Below are 23,324 nucleotides of genomic sequence, written 5' to 3'. Positions count from 1 at the left end.
ATGAGGGCTATGTGGTCACTATAAAAATACATTGACTCCAACAATGATCCCACAATTTATGTTATCTCTGCCCGACTTATTATATGATATATACTAGTGGCCAAAATTGTGGCACACTTATTTTGGAAAATTTGTATCTCTATCGTATTACTCATAACATCAGTCTTTTTTTAGAATAATGTCATAAAAGTACATATCAATAGAAAGATAATTTTATGCAGAATTTGATTTAATTATATTTATTCTGTCAAATGTTATAGTTAAATACCAGAAAAACGAATCACAACTGCCTTATGTAACATAAGGTGGATTTCCTTAACTCAAAAGTCTGATTGCATTAAGTAATAGTTTTGAGGTGACAGTTGTCCTTTAAATCTTTAAATCTCCCTAACGTGCATCAATGAGCCTCGGGTGCCCATGACTCTGACGCCTCTTCTTTGCACCACCTTTGGTAGATACTAATCACTGCATACCAGGAACATCACACAAGACTTTGGAGCTGATCTGTTCCAGTCATCTAGGCATCACTATTTGGCCCTTGTCAAAGTCACTTAGACCTTCACGTACCATTTTTCCTGCTTCCAACACATGAAATAAAAAAACTGACTGTTCACTTGCTGCCTTTATATATTACACTCCTTGACAGGTGCCATTATAAAGACATAATCAATGTTATTCATTTCACCTGGTTTTAATGTTGTGATTGATCATATATACAGCGTGGCCTTTTGAACATTAACTTACGACATTCCAATAGTTACCTATTAAATGGGAACTGTCACTTCCTAATAATTTTGTTGAACAACCATGTGTTTGTTGATGTGAAAACTAAAATATATAGAAACCCACACATCTGTATCCCACAATTGGTCTCCTCCATCTTAGATCTGTGTCAGTCCTTCTTATTAGCTGTCCCCTGCACCTGGCAGTCAACACAGAGAGCATACAAAGAAGAGGAGACATGAAACAATGTTCTTCTTCATTTGTAGTGTTTGGTCTTACTTTTCCTTGTCTGCACTCGATTATTTTGTCAATTGCTAAATCTTTTATATAAACTTAAAAGAAAACTGAGTATCTCATGAAAAAAGGTAAATGCGAGTTAGAGGTGATTTTCAAAGTTGTATCCAATTGTGTAAATTCCAGAGGAGTGACAGTTTTCCTTTAAGACCCTGACGTTAAGCAATGCTCTTTGTATCATAACATGTTTGCCATGTTATTGGCCCTTAAGTGGTTATGCTTATGATGAAAACATTTTTATGTGTATTATGGGAAGTTTCAAACCATAACAGGACTCTGTCAACATGAGTTTGTTTCATACATAACTTGGTCAAATGCCTACAAATGTACTTTTGATGAAATTGTTCATTTTTTATTTTATTGATTATGCCAAAAAGAAAGATATGAATGCTTAAATGTTTAAAATACAATTCATAAACAAATACTAATACTATTATCCAGTAGTGATGCTATTCATATTTCATAAACAAATACTAATACTATTATCCAGTAGTAATACTATTCATATTTAGTATGTTTTATCAAAGATACACTTTTAAATTAATTAATTATTTTAATAAATAAATGCAGAAATGCAGAATTATGTAAATTTGTAATGGGCTTTGCCATTCACTCATACTTGAATAGACTGCTTCATATTAATAGAAATAGAATTTATACCTTTCTCTGTCTGAATCTCTTTTTTTTAATCAAATGTATTTGTTAAAACATACTTACGTCTTTACCCGCCTTATCCAAAAATTGCCATTAGAAAATATTGTGGACAGCTGCATGCGTAGCTTCCTGCCCCAAAATATATATATGCATCCAACAATTCACAGTATGCCTATTATTTGGGGATGGCATTTGCAATTATCTCCTCCTGATGTTTGGCATATATAGCATAGTTATAGATAGAATTTTCATTATTCCAAAATGGAACTCTCTCATGTTTTAGATTACAGTTAATAGTAACTGCACTGATTTACTCACATTACTCAGTAATGATACCATCGCAAATGTTAACTACTAGCCTAAATGAGACGCAAGGGTTAGATGACGGACCACCATGATTAAACAGCCATTCATGGCCGGTTAAGTTGACATGCCTTGCCCCAGCTAGATAGTAACCCGCTGCAGAGTGATATGAAAGTACAAATAGCAGAAACCACGTGCTATGCACTTATGTTAATTATGATTTTTCTTTGAAATGCACACACCGATGTGGACAAAAATCAGGACAGTAACACTGTTGGACACATACTAAATATTGATATTTACATCTCTATTAGTAACAATTAGTGATGTCCCGAACTGTTCGCTGGCGAATAGGTCCTGGCGAACATCGCTTGTTCGCGTTCGCCACGGATGGCGAACACATGCGCTGTTCGGTCTGCCCCCTATTCGTCATCATTGAGTAAACTTTGACCCTGTACCTCACAGTCAGCAGACACATTCCAGCCAATCAGCAGCAGACCCTCCCTCCCAGACCCTCCCACCTCCGGGACAGCATCCATTTTACATTCATTGTGAAGCTGCATTCTTAGTGAGAATAGGGACAGTGTAGCTGCTGCTGATTTGATAGGGAAATTGATAGCTAGGCTAGTGTATTCAGTGTCCACTACAGTCCTGAAGGACTCATCTGATCTCTGCTGTAAGGACAGCACCCCAAAAAGCCCTTATTAGGGCTAGAACATCAGTCTGCTTTTTTTTTTCTGTGTAATGTAATTGCAGTTGCCTGCCTGCCAGCCTGTGTGTCAGGCTCACAGCATATACTGTGCCCACTTGCCCAGTGCCACCACTCACTCACTGGTGTCACAATAGCTTGCATTTAAAAAAACAACAACTTTTTTGACTGTAAAATAATAGCAGTAAGTTTCCTTCACTAGTGTGTGTTTCAGGGCCTGCCCAGCGCCACCACTCACTCAATGGTGTCACAATAGCTTGCATTTAACAAAAAAAAAAACCTTTTTGGACTGTAATATAATAGCAGTCAGTTTCCTTCACAAGTGTGCGTTTCAGGGCCTGCCAGGGCACAGTGTCACACCAGTGCAACTCATATCTGGTGTAACAATAGTGTACATTTAAAAAAAAAAAAAAAATACAATTTTGACTGTAATAGATTGAATAGCAGTTAGTTGTCTGCCAGCGTGTGTGTCAGGCTCACAGCGTATACTGTGTCCACTCGCCCAGTGCCACCACTCATATCTGGTGTCACAATAGCTTGCATTTAACAAAAAAATAACTTTTTGGACTGTAATATAATAGCAGTCAGTTTCATTCACTAGTGTGCGTTTCAGGGCCTGCCAGAGCACAGTGTCACACCAGTGCAACTCATATCTGGTGTAACAGTAGTGTACTGGACCCCCGGTATAAGCAGAAAGTGCCTGAAATGTTACCGAATTACGGCAAGTCAGAAAGGATGCAGCACTTCCAAAATCAATTAAAAAGTATGCTTTACACAGCGTATAAGGGTGATGTCACAGCACAACGGGAATCTAACAGGGGAAGAGGGGAAAGTAATCCTCCTCCTCCCACGACCACGCCGGCAAGGACAGGACGCTTTACAGACGTGTTGTTGATGGAGGACATGCGGAGCTTTTTAAGTCCTACGCATCGCCACAGCCCTTCGGGGTCCACCCTCAGAGAACGACTCGACCGACAGGTAGCAGACTACCTCGCCTTAACTGCAGATATCGACACTGTGGCGAAACCAACTTCGCCACTGTGAACTGGAGAAGCCTGGTTGCTAGCCTCCTGCCCTGCGACTACGGCCCCTGGACATATTGCTCTATAAACACTATATTTGGGCATTTAATAATTTATATTGCTGCTACTGGCCCTTTAAAATCAGCGATGGACATATTGGGACTTTTGGGACTAATGTCCCTTTAAGACTTTGTAACATATCACAGTAATACTGTCTTAAATATTATGTAGGTATTTATGTGTTCAGTTAAACTGGGGATATGTAGAAATGTGTGTTTTATGTGTTAAATGTATCAGTATGTAATTTTATGTCTTTTACTGTCTTTTTGTAACCATGTGGTTAATGGAGTCTGACTCTAGTCCTAGATAATTGGATTACTTCTCCAATTATCTCCAGGGCAGAAGGGAGGAAGCCGGGATGCATTGTGGGGGATGTTTTACTTCTGTTTGAGTCAGATTGTGCCATGCTGCAAGCCAGGGCCCAAAAGATACTTTTACTAACTTTTGAACCCCTGGTCTGATTCATGCAATTTTTGAGTATGTTGTTCCCCCGAATGGATTGATTGTGAATATGTATTTTTATGCGAATAGGATGTATGGTTTTGAAGTTACTGATATTGTGTAAAAGTTATGTTTTAAACTGTATAATAAGTGGATTATCTCTCAGGCTAAGGGGAGGGGATGTGTGGGTTGTACCATATCTCGGATTGGTTATTTTATGCCTCCCCCTGGGTGTGGCCTGTATGTGGATTATTGTAATAAAAGCCAGACTGGGTGTCCCAGTCCAGAGTTCCTGTTTAACCCTCAAAATGAAGTGTCGTCTCGTTCTTGGGGGGAATTGGATTGTAAGCTGACTGCCAAGAGTGTAAGCGGATTGTATGCTTTTCTTGTTCAGCTGTTCCAGTTCGGAGTGTTATTTCGTATCCAGATCGGGAGTTTGGTGTTCTGCAGTAGCTGTGCCTGTCTCTAGCAAAGGGGAGTATCGCCTAAACGGATTTTTCCCCTTTTATGCTGAAACGGTCCGTTACAATTGGTGGCAAGCGGCGGGATCGTTCCTACAACCAGAGGGACAGCTACAGACAACACCATTCCTGGATTACAAAGTGAGGGCAACGCCAGTACTCGTACAGCGCCCCTATCTACAAAGGAAACCAACTTCAGCAGAGCAAGCATGGCACCCAGCTACACTCAGGAGGCGTTTGACAAAGAGTATGCCTCACGGATGGCTTTCGTTACATTTGTCCCCTCTGAGAAATTCATGCAGTGGGTAAGGAGCCAGGTCGACGAGTACCTGCGGTTCATGGCAGATCCAGCCAAAGGTATTGGTCGCCCTATACAGCGGCAGTGTATACCCCAGGGAGCTGATGGTGTCGTCCATCCTCCCCAGCGGCAGTGTGTGTCCCAGGGAGCAGAAGGTGCAGTCCTTCCTCCCCAGCGGCAGGCTGAGTTACAGGGGGCAGAGGTAGTTGTTCCTGCCCCCCAGCAGCAAAGTGATATGCCAAGAAGGCAGTGTGAAGTGAAGGGAGAGGAGAGCAGCGTCCTCCCTCCCCAGCGGCAGTGTGTACCCCAGGGAGCTGAGGGTGTCGTCCATCCTCCCCAGCGGCCGTGTGTGTCCCAGGGAGCCGAAGGTGCAGTCCTTCCTCCCCAGCGGCAGGCTGAGTTACAGGGGGCAGAGGTAGTTGTTCCTGCCCCCCAGCAGCAAAGTGATATGCCAAGAAGGCAGTGTGAAGTGAAGGGAGAGGAGAGCAGCGTCCTTCCTCCCCAGCGGCAGTGTGTACCCCAGGGAGCTGATGGTGTCGTCCATCCTCCCCAGCGGCCGTGTGTGTCCCAGGGAGCCGAAGGTGCAGTCCTTCCTCCCCAGCGGCAGGCTGAGTTACAGGGGGCAGAGGTAGTTGTTCCTGCCCCCCAGCAGCAAAGTGATATGCCAAGAAGGCAGTGCGAAGTGAAGGGAGAGGAGAGCAGCGTCCTCCCTCCCCAGCGGCAGTGTGTACCCCAGGGAGCTGATGGTGTCGTACGTCCTCCCCAGCGGCAGTGTGTCCTGCAGGGAGCAGAGACAGTCAGTCTCGCACCCCAGCAGCCGGACAAGAGAATGAAAGGGGAGACAGCTGGTTCCCCTTTCCACCAGCAGAGAGAGTGCCAGGGAGAGGAGCCTGCTAACCCCTCTCCCCAGCGGCAGTTTACCATCCAGAGAGAAGAGCTTGTTACACCCTCTCTCCAGCGGCAGCCTAACCCACCAAGGGGAGATGTTAAGCCCCACAGCTGTGCAGATGGGACCGTAGTCTCTGCACTTACAGCACCAGGGGTAGGGACGGTCGGTCCTGTTCCCCAGCCACAGAGCGATATATCCAAAGGGGAGACAGTCGGTCTCCAGCAACCAGGCTCCAACCAGACTACTCTCGTGGTAGTGCTGGCAACAGGACAGAGTACCGCTGGTCTCTGCCCCCTCAGCAACCCACCAAGGCAGCTTACCAGCCCGCCTACCAGCCCCCCACACAGCCGTGGTAAGGCACCTGGACATGGACCAGATTCTCCCTTACCCAGGTGTAGTAACTATTTATTGTGGGTGGGCTGCTCTACTATTTCTGTTTTGTGGGTGGGTTGCTGGACTAACCAGGGCACTGACCGGCAGGAGGTCAGATACCCTGTTAGTCTAATTGGAAAAGGGGAGAATTGTGGCAAAACCAACTTCGCCACTGTGAACTGGAGAAGCCTGGTTGCTAGCCTCCTGCCCTGCGACTACGGCCCCTGGACATATTGCTCTATAAACACTATATTTGGGCATGTAATAATTTATATTGCTGCTACTGGCCCTTTAAAATCAGCGATGGACATATTGGGACTTTTGGGACTAATGTCCCTTTAAGACTTTGTAACATATCACAGTAATACTGTCTTAAATATTATGTAGGTATTTATGTGTTCAGTTAAACTGGGGATATGTAGAAATGTGTGTTTTATGTGTTAAATGTATCAGTATGTAATTTTATGTCTTTTACTGTCTTTTTGTAACCATGTGGTTAATGGAGTCTGACTCTAGTCCTAGATAATTGGATTACTTCTCCAATTATCTCCAGGGCAGAAGGGAGGAAGCCGGGATGCATTGTGGGGGATGTTTTACTTCTGTTTGAGTCAGATTGTGCCATGCTGCAAGCCAGGGCCCAAAAGATACTTTTACTAACTTTTGAACCCCTGGTCTGATTCATGCAATTTTTGAGTATGTTGTTCCCCCGAATGGATTGATTGTGAATATGTATTTTTATGCGAATAGGATGTATGGTTTTGAAGTTACTGATATTGTGTAAAAGTTATGTTTTAAACTGTATAATAAGTGGATTATCTCTCAGGCTAAGGGGAGGGGATGTGTGGGTTGTACCATATCTCGGATTGGTTATTTTATGCCTCCCCCTGGGTGTGGCCTGTATGTGGATTATTGTAATAAAAGCCAGACTGGGTGTCCCAGTCCAAAGTTCCTGTTTAACCCTCAAAATGAAGTGTCGTCTCGTTCTTGGGGGGAATTGGATTGTAAGCTGACTGCCAAGAGTGTAAGCGGATTGTATGCTTTTCTTGTTCAGCTGTTCCAGTTCGGAGTGTTATTTCGTATCCAGATCGGGAGTTTGGTGTTCTGCAGTAGCTGTGCCTGTCTCTAGCAAAGGGGATTATCGCCTAAACGGATTTTTCCCCTTTTATGCTGAAACGGTCCGTTACAGACACTCTGAGGAGCGATGAACCCCTTGACTACTGGGTGTGCAGGCTTGACCTGTGGCCTGAGCTATCCCAATTTGCGATAGAACTTCTGGCCTGCCCCGCTTCAAGTGTCCTGTCAGAAAGGACCTTCAGTGCAGCAGGAGGTATTGTCACTGAGAAGAGAAGTCGCCTAGGTCAAAAAAGTCTAGATTACCTCACCTTTATTAAGATGAATGAGGGATGGATCCCGAAGGGACTGACAGTGGGTGATACATTCGACTAAAAAAGGCCTGATGAGGGGGACTACTTAACACACCACTCCTATCTGGTGGCACATTAGATTGCACGCACAGTGCCCCAAATTTGAAGTAGGAGGACCGACCAAGCATCTTTTTCCATCTCCCGCTTCCTAAAATCGATGCCTTATATACACGTCCCCTGATAGGGGACGTAACAGGGATTAAACTGATAAGAATAGTACTACTTAACACACCACTCCTATCTGGTGGCACATTAGATTGCACGCGCAGTGCCCCAAATTTGAAGTAGGAGGACCGACCAAGCATCTTTTTCCATCTCCCGCTTCCTAAAATCGATGCCTTATATACACATCCCCTGATAGGGGACGTAACAGGGATTAAACTGATAGGAATAGTACTACTTAACACACTACTCCTATCTGGTGGCACATTAGATTGCACGCGCAGTGCCCCAAATTTGAAGTAGGAGGACCGACCAAGCATCTTTTTCCATCTCCCACTTCCTAAAATCGATGCCTTATATACACGTCCCCTGATAGGGCACGTAACAGGGATTAAACTGATAAGAATAGTACTACTTAACACACCACTCCTATCTGGTGGCACATTAGATTGCACGTGCAGTGCCCCAAATTTGAAGTAGGAGGACCGACCAAGCATCTTTTTCCATCTCCCACTTCCTAAAATCGATGCCTTATATACACGTCCCCTGATAGGGGACGTAACAGGGATTAAACTGATAAGAATAGTACTACTTAACACACTACTCCTATCTGGTGGCACATTAGATTGCACTTGCAGTGCCCCAAATTTGAATTAGGAGGACCGACCAAGCATCTTTTTCCATCTCCCGCTTCCTGGGTGGAGGAAGAGAGACCTTCAATGACATCAGTGAGGACAAGGAACGGGACATGGCTAGCTTGGTATCCAACCTTGTGCAAATGGGGAGTTTGAGGTTGTGCAAATGGACTGTTTGCGGTTGTTTGCGGTGCGTTAAACGGGGAGTTTGGTCTGTCACTGTGAAGCTGGCGTAACCCTTACACTACCTGATCGATACAACATCATACCTGATGTTTTAAAGCACGTTATTCCAAACATTTAGGAATGTTAGGTGATTTATGCCCTTTATGGATTAAAACCAGACTCTGCATCAACTATGTAATTTTCCATGGGAGTTTTGCCATGGATCCCCCTCCGGCATGCCACAGTCCAGGTGTTAGCCCCCTTGAAACAACTTTTCCATCACTATTGTGGCCAGAAAGAGTCCCTGTGGGTTTTAAAATCCACCTGCCCATTGAAGTCTATGGCGGTTCACCCGGTTCGCCCGTTCGCGAACATTTGCGGAAGTTCGCTTTCGCCGTTCGCGAACCGAAAATTGTATGTTCGCGACATCACTTGTGACAATATATATCTTTTTCATAATATTAATCTTATCAATACATTTTATAATACTCAATCATGACTGCTGACCCGAAAAACGCCCAAACCCCATTGCCCAATAACCACATGACACCTAGATGTATTGGGTAACGGCCACAGCTTTATTTAAATAAACAATAACAATGCCAACAAACATGTTTGATCTGTTGGCTGTTTGGGTGTTTCTCCAACAGACAGCTCTAACCGTAAATCCAAGAGCCCAGGGCAGCCTGCTGACTGCCAATTCGGCAGTTTCTTCTCCTGTATCTGCACTGGCCAGGAATACCGCAAGTTGTGACAAAAACAAGAAAAAAAATGAACAGCTCACAAACCACCACACTAGCAAGCCCAACATATAGAAATTTATGGGAGGGAAGGTGGGAAAAGTTAGTCTCCCTCAATGATTTCTCTGCAACTTGTCCCTTTATAGCTAGTCCCACCGTCGCAACAAATGTATCACCCTTAGTCTCAGCCACATAGCCTGTCCAGCAGTCATGTCCTCCCTCCCTTCCTTATGGTCCAGGGGAATTCAATATTTAAAAATGTATTTTATCACATAATCAGTAGCTCTAAACCAAACTATAAATCTATAGTGGTTAATAGATCATTTCCCATGATCTATAAACAGGTGAAAGCTTATAATATAAATGGTAATTTTAGGTCACTGATATATGGAGAGCAATACGTTGGTTCTGTGTATAGGATCCTGATTTGTCTGTTTATTTAATGACGATTTGGGTATTGGGGATTATGCTTCTTAATCCACTGCACCCATGACATTATCCTTTGTAAATATATGTATATGTGCCAAAGTGGTTTATTCATTAGTTGTGAAGGATTGGCAAATGGATTTCATATTTTAGGCCAAATTATTTGAGCTGGGAACTTATTTTAAAAAGCTGGAGAATTTCTCCAGTTGTGTTATTTTGGCCTACAATTACCTTGTAAGTGTGTCTCTTTGTTTAGTTTATTGAATTCACCCCTATCCCTACATAGCTCCCTACACTGTTATCAACAACTCTTAAAGAAACCTTCCTGGTTCAATAGAGTTCATGGCACCTCTTCACATTATGTACCATGTACACCAGCTCCTAAAATTCTAAGTCACACTTTACCTATTTTACCAAAACTGCTCTGTAATTTGTGAGCTGACAACAGATAGTCAAAAACTGTTACATAACCATTCCATTTCTTTTAATATTTTGGAAGAAATTTTTAATTTGTTCGCTGCCATAAAACAACGTTTAATGCAGGAAATATTTTACCAAGCTGTTAATATTTACCCTCAACCATTCGACCTTGAATTTGGAAGGTTCAAGTCTTTTTCTTAGAGGCTTACTTAACCAATCGTGGCAATGCCCAATTAGCATTTTACACTTTTTTTTTCACAAATTGCCTGAGGAATATGAGATCATAAAAACAACTCTTTAAAGATTTTAAATAACATGTCAATGAAATAATGGAAAATTTTAACTCAAATTTTTGCTGTTGAGTTTTATATTGCAGAAAACGTTGTGTACTTTAGGTAATCAAAAGTCTAGACTTTTCGGGGCCGCATTTTTAAGTGTTTGGCCTTGCGCTTCTGAAACACGTAAGTGGTCATGTTGACATAGCAAAGCTGACATTATTTTCAAGGTATATTGACCAGTGTGTAGCTCTCTACCTATTATGATACTAAGACTTTCTGTGATTTTCTGTGGTTATAGCTTGAGGGCTATCTGTTTGCTATATCAGCCAAACACAGCCATTTATAGGTTCAGCTCTTCTGAGCCATGTAAAATTTGATAGATATAACCACCTCTTAAAAATAATTTTGAAATTGTATTAACTTATCAAAATTATATTTATAAGATGCACAATGATGCAATAAAATTGTCATATGTGAAAAATAACAATTCATAAATAGTAAAAAAAAAAAAAAAAAACACAGTATGTGTCATGTGAATAATAATAATAATAAAAATAATAAAAAATAGTAATAAATAAAAACATAGTACAGGGGTCCTCAAACTCTGGCACCCCAGATATTGCTGAACTACAACTCCCATGATTCTCTGGCTATCTATGTGATTCAAAGAATCATGGGAGTTGTAGTTCAGCAACATCTGGAGGGCCACAGTTTGAGGACCCCTGACATAGTATGTGCATGTGCCATATGTAAATAATAATAAATACACTTATTAGCATGAAAGGCAGTACAGTACTGGGGAAGTATAAAGCCTACAGAAAGGAACGTCATCGTTTCAGGTTTATGCACAAAGGGCGCATAAACCTGAAAAGTTGTGTGGGTTCCATTTTCAGTCACTTCGTCACTTCCTGGGCAGGTAAGTTCACACAGCAAAAATACTAGTGATTTGAACATCAAAGACAATTTTATTTTATTGTTTTGCATTTGAAATGCAATATCATTATAAAACATTAGAAAAGATGTGTTGCATCCAGCCTTGTATGCCTCTTAAAAGAAACACCGTAGTTGTTAAGTGAGGAAACCGAGCGTGCTATCCCTTCTGTAACAAGTACCACCTACCCTATTTTATTTCAGTGGCATCTATAGGGTTAATGGTAATTTTTTAAACATAATACTTCTTACCTATACAAATATATCAGCTGAATAATGAGGTGCTAAACATTCCTGTTAACTTATCATATAAACGGGGTGAATTTTGACTGCCATATTTACGCCAAATCACTTGAAATTCGTTTTCTAGAAAGTAGAGGTATGGCACCCAGCCACTGCGCAGCATTATCATTTCAATAAGATGTAGTTGTTATGTTGCTTGGAGTGTTTGTAGTTTTTATTTTTTCATGATATCTAGGTAAGAAAAACACTACCTCGATGCAACTGCCTGGAAATTCTAGTACTGCTATTTAACTGGCAAATTCATTACAAAACAGTTGATCTATTTTGTGCTTGTACGTGTCAACAAATGAGACTCTTAAAGCTATGTAATATGACATTGGCTCACTGCTTACAGTACTTGTTAAAATTAACTTCAGCGCAAAATATTGATGGGGCCGAGAAATAAATTACAAACATCCAGATATTTGTATTTCTAGTATAATAAGCAACACTCACATCTACAGTACATGGCTTATAAATAAATATACGTTTTATGTTAGGACATGTGATGAATGTGGATACGGCCAAATATATATTAAACATAATAACAATCCCACGTATCTGGATCAGGTCAAGAATTTATTAGAACCCACGGACAACCCTTCCCTTTCTCAAAATAAGACCGGATCAAAGAAAAACATTGAAATCCCCCCGGTCAGCAAAGCCTTGTTTATTGAGGACATTTTTCAGAATGAGGAAGAATATGATAAACTTTTTCTTGAAATTAAATACTAGAGGGGAAGAGATATTGGTAAGCTTTTTTTCTGAGCAAATATTTTAATAAGAAAATTAGATCCCATAGAATAACTATGACTTCATTAAATATTTTAATATGAATAGGGTCTCCGTCACTTTTCTTTCACAGTTCTCACAGTTTCAATCTTCTGATGTGTTTTAGGAAAACTGTCAAAATAAGTTTAAAAGAAGTGCAGATAGAAATCAAGTGACCTATGACCATTCACCCACATCTCCAAGTGTTTATATGTTTTAGATTGTTCATTTACTTGACAACCAGATTGGAAAATTTAGGTAAACTGTTAAATATATTATACTTTCTACTGAGCTGTCGTGGCCTATTAATGTGTAAACCTTTTGGGAAATCATTAAAGCTTACTCTTTAGTAAACAAATATTTTATTATATATGACAACAACATTTATTTTTTTAAAATAAATATTTTATTTAAAAGTGTAGTATTTTCATTCACTTATACCACCATTGCTCTGTATGTTACTTGTAGCCAACTGCATGTTATTGTAATTTCAGAAAGTGGCTCTGTTTAACTATTATTATAAAAGGGACACTATGGTCAACCAGACCACTTCATCTCAATTAAGTGGTCTGGGTGCAGAGGCCGTGTCCTTTGAACCTTACAATGTATAACATTGCTGTTTTTTACAAACAGCAATGTTTACATTGCAGGGTTAAGTCCAACTCTAGTGGCTGTCACTCTGACAGCCACTAGAAGCACTTCCGTGGCACAAACTGAGTAAACCTCAGTCGCATGATGAGGAAGAACATTGGAAAGAATTGAATGCTTTCCTATGAGAAAATGTCAATAAGTGCCTCAGTGACTTCTCTGGATGGCAAAGAGGTAAGCAGCACATATTGAGCCTCGTCTCTGGAATAAGGTAAGTAAATAATTTCTCTATAGATCTAGGGACAGGGATACTATCGTGTATGGAAAAGAGATTTGTGTTCCTGATGCTATAGTGTAACTTTAAGAAGAACAAGAAGTTAAAGCATGGCTTGTAAATATATGGTCTACTAATAGGTACAAGACTTGAGGTAGCTACCTGGGATCAAGGACAAAATGCTGTTTTCCTTCCTGCTGCCATAATCCTACCTCCTATTAATTCACTACAATAGAGTCGTGATTTTTAGTTTGTGCAACTTAGTTTGTGAACACTAGTGGCAGTTCAGAGAGGCAGAGTTAACAGGTTATTGACTAGGAGAAAGCATGGAGCAATGCTGGAGGAGGGCTTCCATCATGCTGTCCGGGAACTGCATTGCGGAAGGAATGGGCTTTTACCTAAAGCATTGTTAATGAGGCTAGCTTCGAACAGGCTCTGTGTCTACTGGACCTGGGTCAATAGACCCACAGTACTCATTTTGTAATGGGTCAGTGCTGACTAGATCTATAAATATTCTGATGTTGGGACTAGAGTGTCTTTGGAGCACATGTGATCTCCTCTCCTGGATTCAACTGTTAGGCAGGTGCCTGAATTATATACATTCAGCCTGGCAATACTGGCACCTGGAGTCAACAAGAAAATCTAGGGCAGAATAGAATTAACCATGAGGTGGTTTAGGAGGACTTCTAGGGCCAAGGAGTTAGAGAACGAAAGGGGGCCCAAAAACCTTTAACCTACTTAAGGGTGTGTGGAATCGTAATCCTTCTCTGATGGAGAGAACCATGTGGAGATGTCATGAGAACCTACCTGCAAAAGCCTGTGTCAGGAGCAAGTTGTCTCTTCATGTGGGGAAAGTAATATATTTGCATTATTTAGAAACACTAAGGTACTTTTTCTGGAGGGGAGGGTGAAGACCATATAATATGGGTAAAAATATGTCCCTTTAATTTTGTAATAGGTTTTAGTTCTGCATTGCCCCTCCCCCAATCATAGGTAGCTGTTTGGAGAAGCTTACATGAGAACATCTAGGCATGTAAAAACATTAGCTGGTTTTAAATCTGCCCAATATCAGAAGGTTTTGCACATGCCTAGTCTCCATTAAGAATACATTTCAAGAATTCCCCTTCTGTTGCCATTTGGGCATCAGAGAGTGCAACTCATGAGAGGAGGCATGCTATTGGCCTCTCTATGCAGGGGCCCTCATTGGTTCAGAGCACCAGGGGGTGCAGTTATAGTGCCCACAGGAGAGAGAAGAAAGAAGCCATCTTGGAAGTAGCACAGTGAGAGCACAACTGCAGCCTGCCAAATATAAGTGTTTAATATTCTCTCCTTTCTCTCCTTTCTCTCCCGCCATCAAAGTGAACCAGGCTGTGTGGTATAGTTGTGAGTATCTCCTTATTATGCCCAGCTCTGTGTGTTATTTATCGGTATTTTACTCAGCTCTACCTGCGTTATGGGTAGCTGTCCCTGGTGTATTGTTCCCAGCTCTGTGTATTATATCTCTGTTTTTTCTCAGCTCTGTTTGTAGTAGGATTATCTTTGTATTGTACTCAGCTCTATGCATTTTATAGATATCTTTATATCTTGTTTTATTGTATGAGCTTCTCTGTATTATACTCAGCTCTCTGTATTGTATGAGTATCTCTGTATCTTATAGGGAGGAATAGAACGTGGGGAAAGGAATATGGTACCCCACCATTTAAAAACTCCACCAGCCACTACTGATGTAACGTGAGCCAAATAGACATTGTTGCAAATAGATAGTATTGCAACTCACTTTCCATGGACTACTACTGACTTGCAGACTTTCATACTACTTTTTATCCAGTGAGAAAGTAGATAGATAGAATAAAAATCGACAGGTCTACACCACCACTAGAGTTTACTAGTTTATTTTCTTATTCAGTAATACTCAAAATCTTGCAAATTCTTGCAGGTGGATGTACCTAGATTGACATTAAAGGTGGTCCTCAATTAACGACCTACCTGTTTTACGACGGCTCTCACTACTAGCTCTCTAGTATGGGGATTTAAGGGATTCCCCACGTTAAAGAGCTGGTCTATGTTCGGGGAATGTTCGAGGGATTCCCTGCTTTGCTGCGCTTGTCTATGTTTGGGGATATTTCCCCCATGCTCCATAGCGCATCCTCACTTACCGACCAATTTATTTTATGACCGAGTCATAAGAATGGAACCCGGTCGGTAAGTGCGGAGTGCCTTTATATTTACATTGCTGCATTTAAGCAAGATGCTATTCAGTCCTTTCCAATGTGGTCCTTTGGAGACAACACCCTTATTTTATCTAGACCTTTTAATCAAAAGTGCAAATAAACTATACCACCTAGAAAGAGTGCACAAGTTAGTAATTAAAATATCAGTATAAGAATGTCTACATGTTTTGTTTTTTTAATTCTTTATTTGTGAATAAAGCTGACAGGTGGAGAGACAGCCTTCATGCAAAACATGCATCATAACAAGGTTTAACAGAGTATGGCATAGAGCAATCCAACATTGTGCACAGAGTTAACACATCCATTTAGATAAAGTTATGTGTTGCTCGCAGGCAACGTAGTTTGCGTCCCATGATTCTGTTGTCGTCCCCTCCCCCCCTCCCCTCCCCGATCCCCATTTTGAATGTCTACATGTTTATTGTAGTATAGCATGGAATCATACATATTGTGACATTTAATTCTAAATTTAAGAATATTCTGCCTGGTATTTTATGGCTTCAAAAATAACACCAGCTTGGTACAATGCTAAATATTTGACCCAATGAAATTACCCAAAAGAGGTGGAATTTTTTATTACGTCTCCCAAGGGAATCTCTCTGGATAGCTACAGTTATTACAGATGTCATGAAGCGATGATCCCAGTTTAAATATAGTTTTCTGTAATTGGTACATAATGTTTAAGGATTAAGTTAATTGCATTTATTAATTCAGTGTATGTTTATCCAGCTGGTTTTATAACATAATCTTCATTTTGCGGTTAGATACTATAGCTTGCTATACTTGATACTTGATAACATTGCATATTCCTCTTCTCACACACACACACACACACACACACATATATATATATATATATATATATATATATATATATATATACAAAATTAAGTTTAATTGTCAACATAAATCTGCAATGGAAACTTTTATAGTCTAATTTATACCTACTGCCTACTCTACATCAAATGGACATCTCTTAATCTTAGCAGAAGCTAAATTAGTCTCTCATATATTTTGCGGCTGCTGGCTGAGGTGTTGTTGTTGAGACAATATCCAGTTGGCTCTCTACAATTTATTGTGTCTTTTCTGACTCTATGAATATCCATAAATATATATGTACTCAATGATACAAATCATAAAATATGTTCACCTGTTTTACTTGGAAAAATACATATTTTTGTAATTTTAAAGGTTGACATAATTGTATTTGGTGTTTCTCTAACAGTAGCATCCGATTGACTGAGCATGGCAATTGCCGCGCATGCGCCACAGATCTGCAGTGCTTCTTTTTGAGGAGCTTTGGATTAGATCAGAAATCATCAATATTGATGTTATCAGCGTTAGAGGAGCGATTTATGTGAGATCATCACAGCCTTAGATTACATTATAAAGTTAAATATAAATACACCTATAGTCCCATATTGAATCCCTATAATAGTTGACCAAGGCTGATGATAAAAAAAAAAATTTGTAAACATATTCAGTGGCTATCTAAAGTATTGATTTTTCAATGTAGATTGCGAAAAATAGTGAATAGACAGAAAATGTGGAACATATTAGAAAAATCAGCTATTGTTAGACAACAAACATCAGGTTTGATCACATGTTGATCAATAGTGAACATAATGAGGTCAGCGCTGGCAAAATAAAAAAAAAACTAAAATTTTGGCACAGGCCAATTCTACAGACAAGAACAAAGGAACTCTGCAAGGGTATTCAATAAACCCCAACATTGTAGAAACTTGAAAATGCAAAATTAGGACTAAATTAGTCAAGCTGTGACGATAACTGATTTAGAGAATTTTTTAGGGACTAGCTATTTAAATTTTGCCAATCAGGTTTCAGTTTTCTACAATTCATAGTTTAGTGAATAACCACCGATGTATTTTGTTTTACAAGAGCACTAGCTAAATGGAATAATTCTAAATATATACAGGGTACATACCAGATGTTTCAGCCTTACCTGGTGCTGCCCTTGTGTTGCGTATCATTTGGAACATTGTACCGTATCAAACTTGCTCAAATAATCAATATGGCATCATCATATTTATTATATTTTCTTCCATGCGCCGGATCTCAATATCTGGGAGCAGCCATTTTGTTCACCTCTGCCCATGATATCTGCAGTTTCCCTGCAGTGGCATAGATTGTACTGATGGATTGTGGGTAAATTTGATTGATAATAGAACCTTGCTTCAAGCTCTGCCCATTGTCAACCTGACTGCTAGACACGAGAAAAAATAGCCCCTACTTTTATTAATGTTTTTAATGAAAGCTAGAGTGCTCAGAGCTTAAATAAAAAGAGATTTGGACACAGGGAGCTATAAAGAAACAAATTAGATTCAATTTAATGTAGAGTTGCTTTAAGCCATTGTACAGCTAAATAAAATGGTGGAAGCATCAAAGGTGCAGCCTGGTCATCGAGGGCAATGACTTTGAGGAAGCATAGATTAACCAACTCTCTTGTAGATCATGCTTCATGGGTAGCATATTACATGAATCTTAGATCATTTTCCAACGTTTAATTGAAGTATATTGTAGGGTTTAAAATCATTCCCAATCTGGCTCCATTAGATATTTTCTTAATAAGATTTAACGTTTTAAACATATGCAGAAAATGTAACCTCAATGACATTTTAGGAAAAAGCCATTTAGCTAATTGATTTTTACAATAACTGTCATATTCTGACTTGTGCCAATTTTATTTATGATTAAAGGCAAAATACGTGTTTGCCTTTTCTATTTTTTTTTCTCTCCATTTACTTTATTATAACAATTATAGCTTGCTCAGTCATCCTTGTTTTCACAGCACTTTGTTCTTCGTTCTTGGCCTGTATCCTATAAACTGAAAATGCAGTAATGGCTTAGCTGATTTTGTCTACAAATTTTCCCATAGACTAGAGTTTAAAAGATTCTTAAAAGAGCCGCAATGTTAAATTCATTGTAGGTAATATATTTCTGTCCATTTAAAGGGCTGTAGTTAAATTAGAATGTATTGGATGTTATAGAATGACACATGCAGAAGTGTCCATAGAAGCTGAAATATTTAATTTTAGTGCTTATATCCATTTGCGTCCTTTTAATGGTTAATGATGGAATAGAAGCTCGATATCTGGAGTGTCACAAACTTGACCCTGCATTAACGTGTGTCTGGGACGGGTACACCTGGCACTCCCAACTGAGCATACCTGTGCCATCTATTCTCTATTAGGGATTTTCATTAAAGTTATTGGGGAAATCAAATTGAATTGAATTTTAAATTTGAGACCAAAGTATCCGAATTGGAAGCATAGTTGACTGGGAGAATTTTTCCATTGCAGCTATTTTCCCCTTAAAATTAAAATTCAAATAAAATTTACTTTGAAATCCCAACAGTTCTCAGTATAGTGAATAAGCCTGTATATCTCCACACTAAATTGACCCTGAGTTTTATACATTTATTACTTATTGTTACTATATATGTGTTTATATATGTATAATTTATCTTTGTGGTTGCTATTTATTTTGGAGTTAATTTTGCTATGGCAGAAGGTCATGTTTTGAAATTCATTGATTATTTTCTAAAGGGCATTTCAATTGCTGAATGCTGATGATAGATAGTTGGATTGGCATATGTTATGTTACGTAGCTTCCTTTCAGAACATTAGTACAGTTGGAAACTTGTGGGCAACAGCCAAAATGACATATTACATATATTTAGTAAATTGCCAAGTTGCATATTCAAATTCAGTTGGACTATTTATTAGAATTTTGCATTGTGGGTGTATTTATACTATGAGCTTTGTAAATAATAGACTTTGGGATTAGTTTCAGGCCAAACAGTAATTTGGCAAAATTTTGGATGGTTGGGGGATCGTTCAAATTCCTGATGTCTAAGTCAAAATGTACCGAAATCACAAACCAAACTGAAATGCACAATACCAAACATGCTCTTTTTAGGTCATTATTCTGATTTTCACTCATCGCTCAAAAAAATAAATAAAATTATTTTACTGCTGTTGCTCTTTTTCCTTATATTGGTTACATTTTCCTCACACAGTCTTTGAACCAAATGGCAATAAAATACTCCTATCAGTGTACTGATTTAGTTCACAAATTGAATTCATGTTCCAAAATATTGGGAAAAAAAAATATTCAAAATATTTCTCATAGAGGTATATTTATTTCTAGGTATTGCAATACTTTGTTATTTTGTATATGTATAGATTCACAAATTAATGAATTGTAACATCAAGTACCTTTATTCCAAGTAATATTTAAATAAAACATAATAAAGCAGCTATTTTGCAGACAATGATACAGTGATTTATGGTCATTTTAAACATCATAATCTATAAATCATTGTTTCTATGATGTTTGTTACTTTACTACTATACTTTCAATAAAAGTTAATCTTTGGTTTTTTTTTAGCCCACATATCCTATCTGGTTGAATATGTACCCAATTGTAATAAACTATTTTTTTTTTTTTTTTACATAATTCACTGGTGCATGATGACATCATTGGTGATCTAATTTTTTTCTACTTTCTACAGGTGCTACCGCAAATTTCATGGTTAGAGTTCACCGCCTTGAGAAATATCCAGTGGATCTTTATTATTTGGTTGATGTCTCTGTTTCAATGCGCAAAAGTATAGGCAAGCTCATTTCTATGGGATTTGACTTGTCTCGAAAAATGGCTAACTTTTCTAATGATATTCGGTTTGGATTTGGATCATTTGTGGATAAACCCGTGACACCATATATTAGTATTCACCCCTCGAGGATTAAAAATCAGTGCGCGTATGTATCGGCATACATTATTTTTTACCTCCTATCTAACAAAGCTATTTCTGTACTCAGGTGTGTGTGTTCCATTGTACTCTGTCGAAAGTCATTCATTTATCCTCCTTTTTCTACTCTCTTTTTTTTTCGTATATGTATATTTTTTCAGCCGGATTTTTTTAAAGTAAGATTTTAAAACAGGCAGGTTTGTTGATTCAAGTTTAAAGATTGTCAGAAATGAATGTTCCCAGGCATATTGACTTGACTATTGATTAGCCGACCAGAAGTGTTGTACAACATAAGTAGATGTTTATGTTAAATACAATTTAAAAAAAAAAAAACATAAATAAATAAAATTAATGCCAAAGGAGGCCATCTGCTCCAAATATATGAGTTAAGTAAATACTGTTTGTAGTGTAAGTAGCTATTTTACATAGCGTTATGTCATTCCCCGTACTTGGTCATGAAGCTGTGAATAGTACTCTTATTGTGTCATGTCGATGAAGGTAATTTGACATTTTAAAGAGGTTAGTTAAACACATAACTTCATCTAAGATTAATGTGTTAGTTTTCTTACTTATCTGTCTAGAAGCAGGGCTAAAAATAGCTCGCGGCAACTTCCTTCTAACTAACTACACAATAAAATGCAAATAATGTACGAGATAAGTCGACCTGTAACAACAATTTTTTGATTAAGCTGGAATGCATGATTAAGAAGGTTACAGAGATGTCAATGTGACTTACGAGAATTCGCTATGCATGAGTCTATATGCAAATAACAACATCATTTTTGTAATAGTCAAATAAAATGTATTAGATTTAGTCGTAATAAAACTAGACTAAAACGAAAACAATTCAGATGAATAAAATGCAACTAAAACTAAAATGGCTTTTTTAGTCAAAAGACTATGACTAAAACTAAATTGAAATTTGCTGCCAAAATTAACACTGCACAGATGGGCTGTGGAAGGGACAAAAGAGACAGACCAGGGCTTTGAAAAGAGACACCTAGAGGGGATGGGACAACACAAAGAGACACAGAGGGGCTGGGGAAGGGGCAAAAGAGACAGACAGAGGCTTTAACTAAACCCATTCGATTTTAGTCGTGTCAACTAAAGTCTACTAGAGATTTAGTCAACTAAAATATGACTAAAACTAAAATGGCTTTTTAGTCAAAGGACTATTACTAAAACTAAATTGAAACATGATCGATTTTATATAAATCCTTTCTGAAGACATAGTCTCTTTAAGACAATTTGTAAAATGTATAATCAATGTATATTTGTGTTCTATTACTGTTCGTTTTTAAATATACATTCATTTGTGAGGTTAATACTGATGGATGATCTTTTTCTCTTCTTGCAGTATTTTTAATGTGCATTGCATGCCAGCACATGGTTACATTAATGTCCTACCCTTAACAGACAATATTACGGAATTCAAAAAACTTGTGAGTCAGCAGGAAATGTCTGGAAATCTTGATGATCCCGAATGTGCATTTGACGCAATGCTGCAGGCAGCTGTTTGTCATGTAAGTGTGTTGGAACCTAATATAGACATTTTAAAATAACTAGAAAGTCCTGTAAATGGAAATATACTGTAGTCATTGATGATGGTGATTGTTATGTGATGATTATTGAAATGTGCAACTTCTATGGTTCATGCTGACATATGTACTGTGTATGATTCTTTAATAGCTACACATAGAATCAAGCATGTTATCTCTGTTCTCTGTCGCATATGCAGTGTTCATATTGGATTCCGAATGTTGCCTTATCACATTTTGTTAACTTACATTAGATGTAGTCTGTACATAAGACATAATAGATTAGCAGTGGATAGGTTAACTGCCTTTGTTGCCATTACAAATGTGCTTTTTTTTAAAAAAAAAAAAATTCTTTATTTTTGCGGGCAAGCATAAACATTGCAGTACGTCTTGTCGAGAAAAGGTATCAGTCAACAGGTATAAACGTTAGCATAGACCACATCACAATTAATGTATAGACCCCAAGTGGTCTGGGTGACTGCAGTGTCCCTTTACGTAAACAGAACAGTCATTTGTAGCACAAGTATCTACAGCTGTCAATTCAGGTGAGTAAGCCAGGTGTACTTTGCCCTAGTCTCCTGGGTACAAAGGGGTTAATGTTGCCAACAATCCAAGTTGGGCCAGTATCGGTGGGTATCGCTTCTGCCGGTATGCCCAAAGACCTAAGGAAGGTTGGACCTCTGACAGGTGTACCAAAGGGTGCGTTTTGACATCTTTTTTCACCAGTAAGCGACGTGGACCCGATTTATAAGGTATGGAGTGTTCTCGGAGCTGCCGTGTGACCTGCCTAAAAGATCTCTCCCAAGTCAGACTGTGCCTGGAAAAGTTTCTGAAAAGTGTCAGATGTGCCCCCTCAAAGGGTACCGTGGGAGAGCCCCTTGTGGCTCCCATAATAACCCCCGTCTCTGAGTTTTGGACAAACTTGATTAGCACATCGCGGGGAGTATCCTTGGGTGCTTTGGTGGCCCTGGGGGGACGAAAAACGGAGTCCACTCCGATCTGCTTCAATACTAAAAGCGTGGCTATGAGCCTCCTGCAATAATGGGGCAGTTCAGTGTTGGTGACTGATTCCGGCACCCTTCTGATCCTCATGTTGTGTGCCTTGCTCTATCCTCCATGTTTGCTAGTTGGGCTGTCAGGGAGCAGTATCTGTGGCCGTTTGAGCCACCCCTGCGCCCTTGATGTGTTCTTCGGCTGTCGCTGCCCCTTTGGTAAGTGTGGATATCTCTTCCTGCACAAGCGCCAGTTCTGCGTGGAACATGGCTTGGATATCTTTCACCAGTGCTTTTATGTCGGCTTTCGTGGCGGGCACGTTGTCTTCCAGCTCCACAGGTGCTATAGACTTCGCCCATGCCTGCGAGGTTGCAAGTAAGTTGATTGGTGTGCCGTCATCGTCCGATGAGGGAGACAAATAGGCCTCCGCCGGCGCCATCTTGAAGGATTCGGGCCACATAGCCAAGCGCATA

General features: G+C 39.4%; 1 protein-coding gene across 1 annotated transcript in view; it reads left to right on the top strand.

Annotated features, from left to right (window-relative positions):
- Positions 1-23,324, top strand: part of ITGB8 (integrin subunit beta 8) — a 119,632-nt gene that overhangs the window by 63,561 nt on the left and 32,747 nt on the right. The window contains exons 4-5 of the mRNA XM_063450726.1: positions 20,084-20,330; positions 21,678-21,843. Coding sequence (XP_063306796.1) covers positions 20,084-20,330; positions 21,678-21,843 — 413 coding nt within the window. The remainder of the gene's footprint in view (positions 1-20,083; positions 20,331-21,677; positions 21,844-23,324) is intronic.

This window comes from Pelobates fuscus, chromosome 4 (assembly GCF_036172605.1).
Source record: "Pelobates fuscus isolate aPelFus1 chromosome 4, aPelFus1.pri, whole genome shotgun sequence".
Classification (NCBI taxonomy): Eukaryota; Metazoa; Chordata; class Amphibia; order Anura; family Pelobatidae; genus Pelobates; species Pelobates fuscus.
The sequence above is the reverse complement of the archived record's forward strand: the minus strand, read 5'-3'. Positions and strand labels throughout refer to the sequence as shown.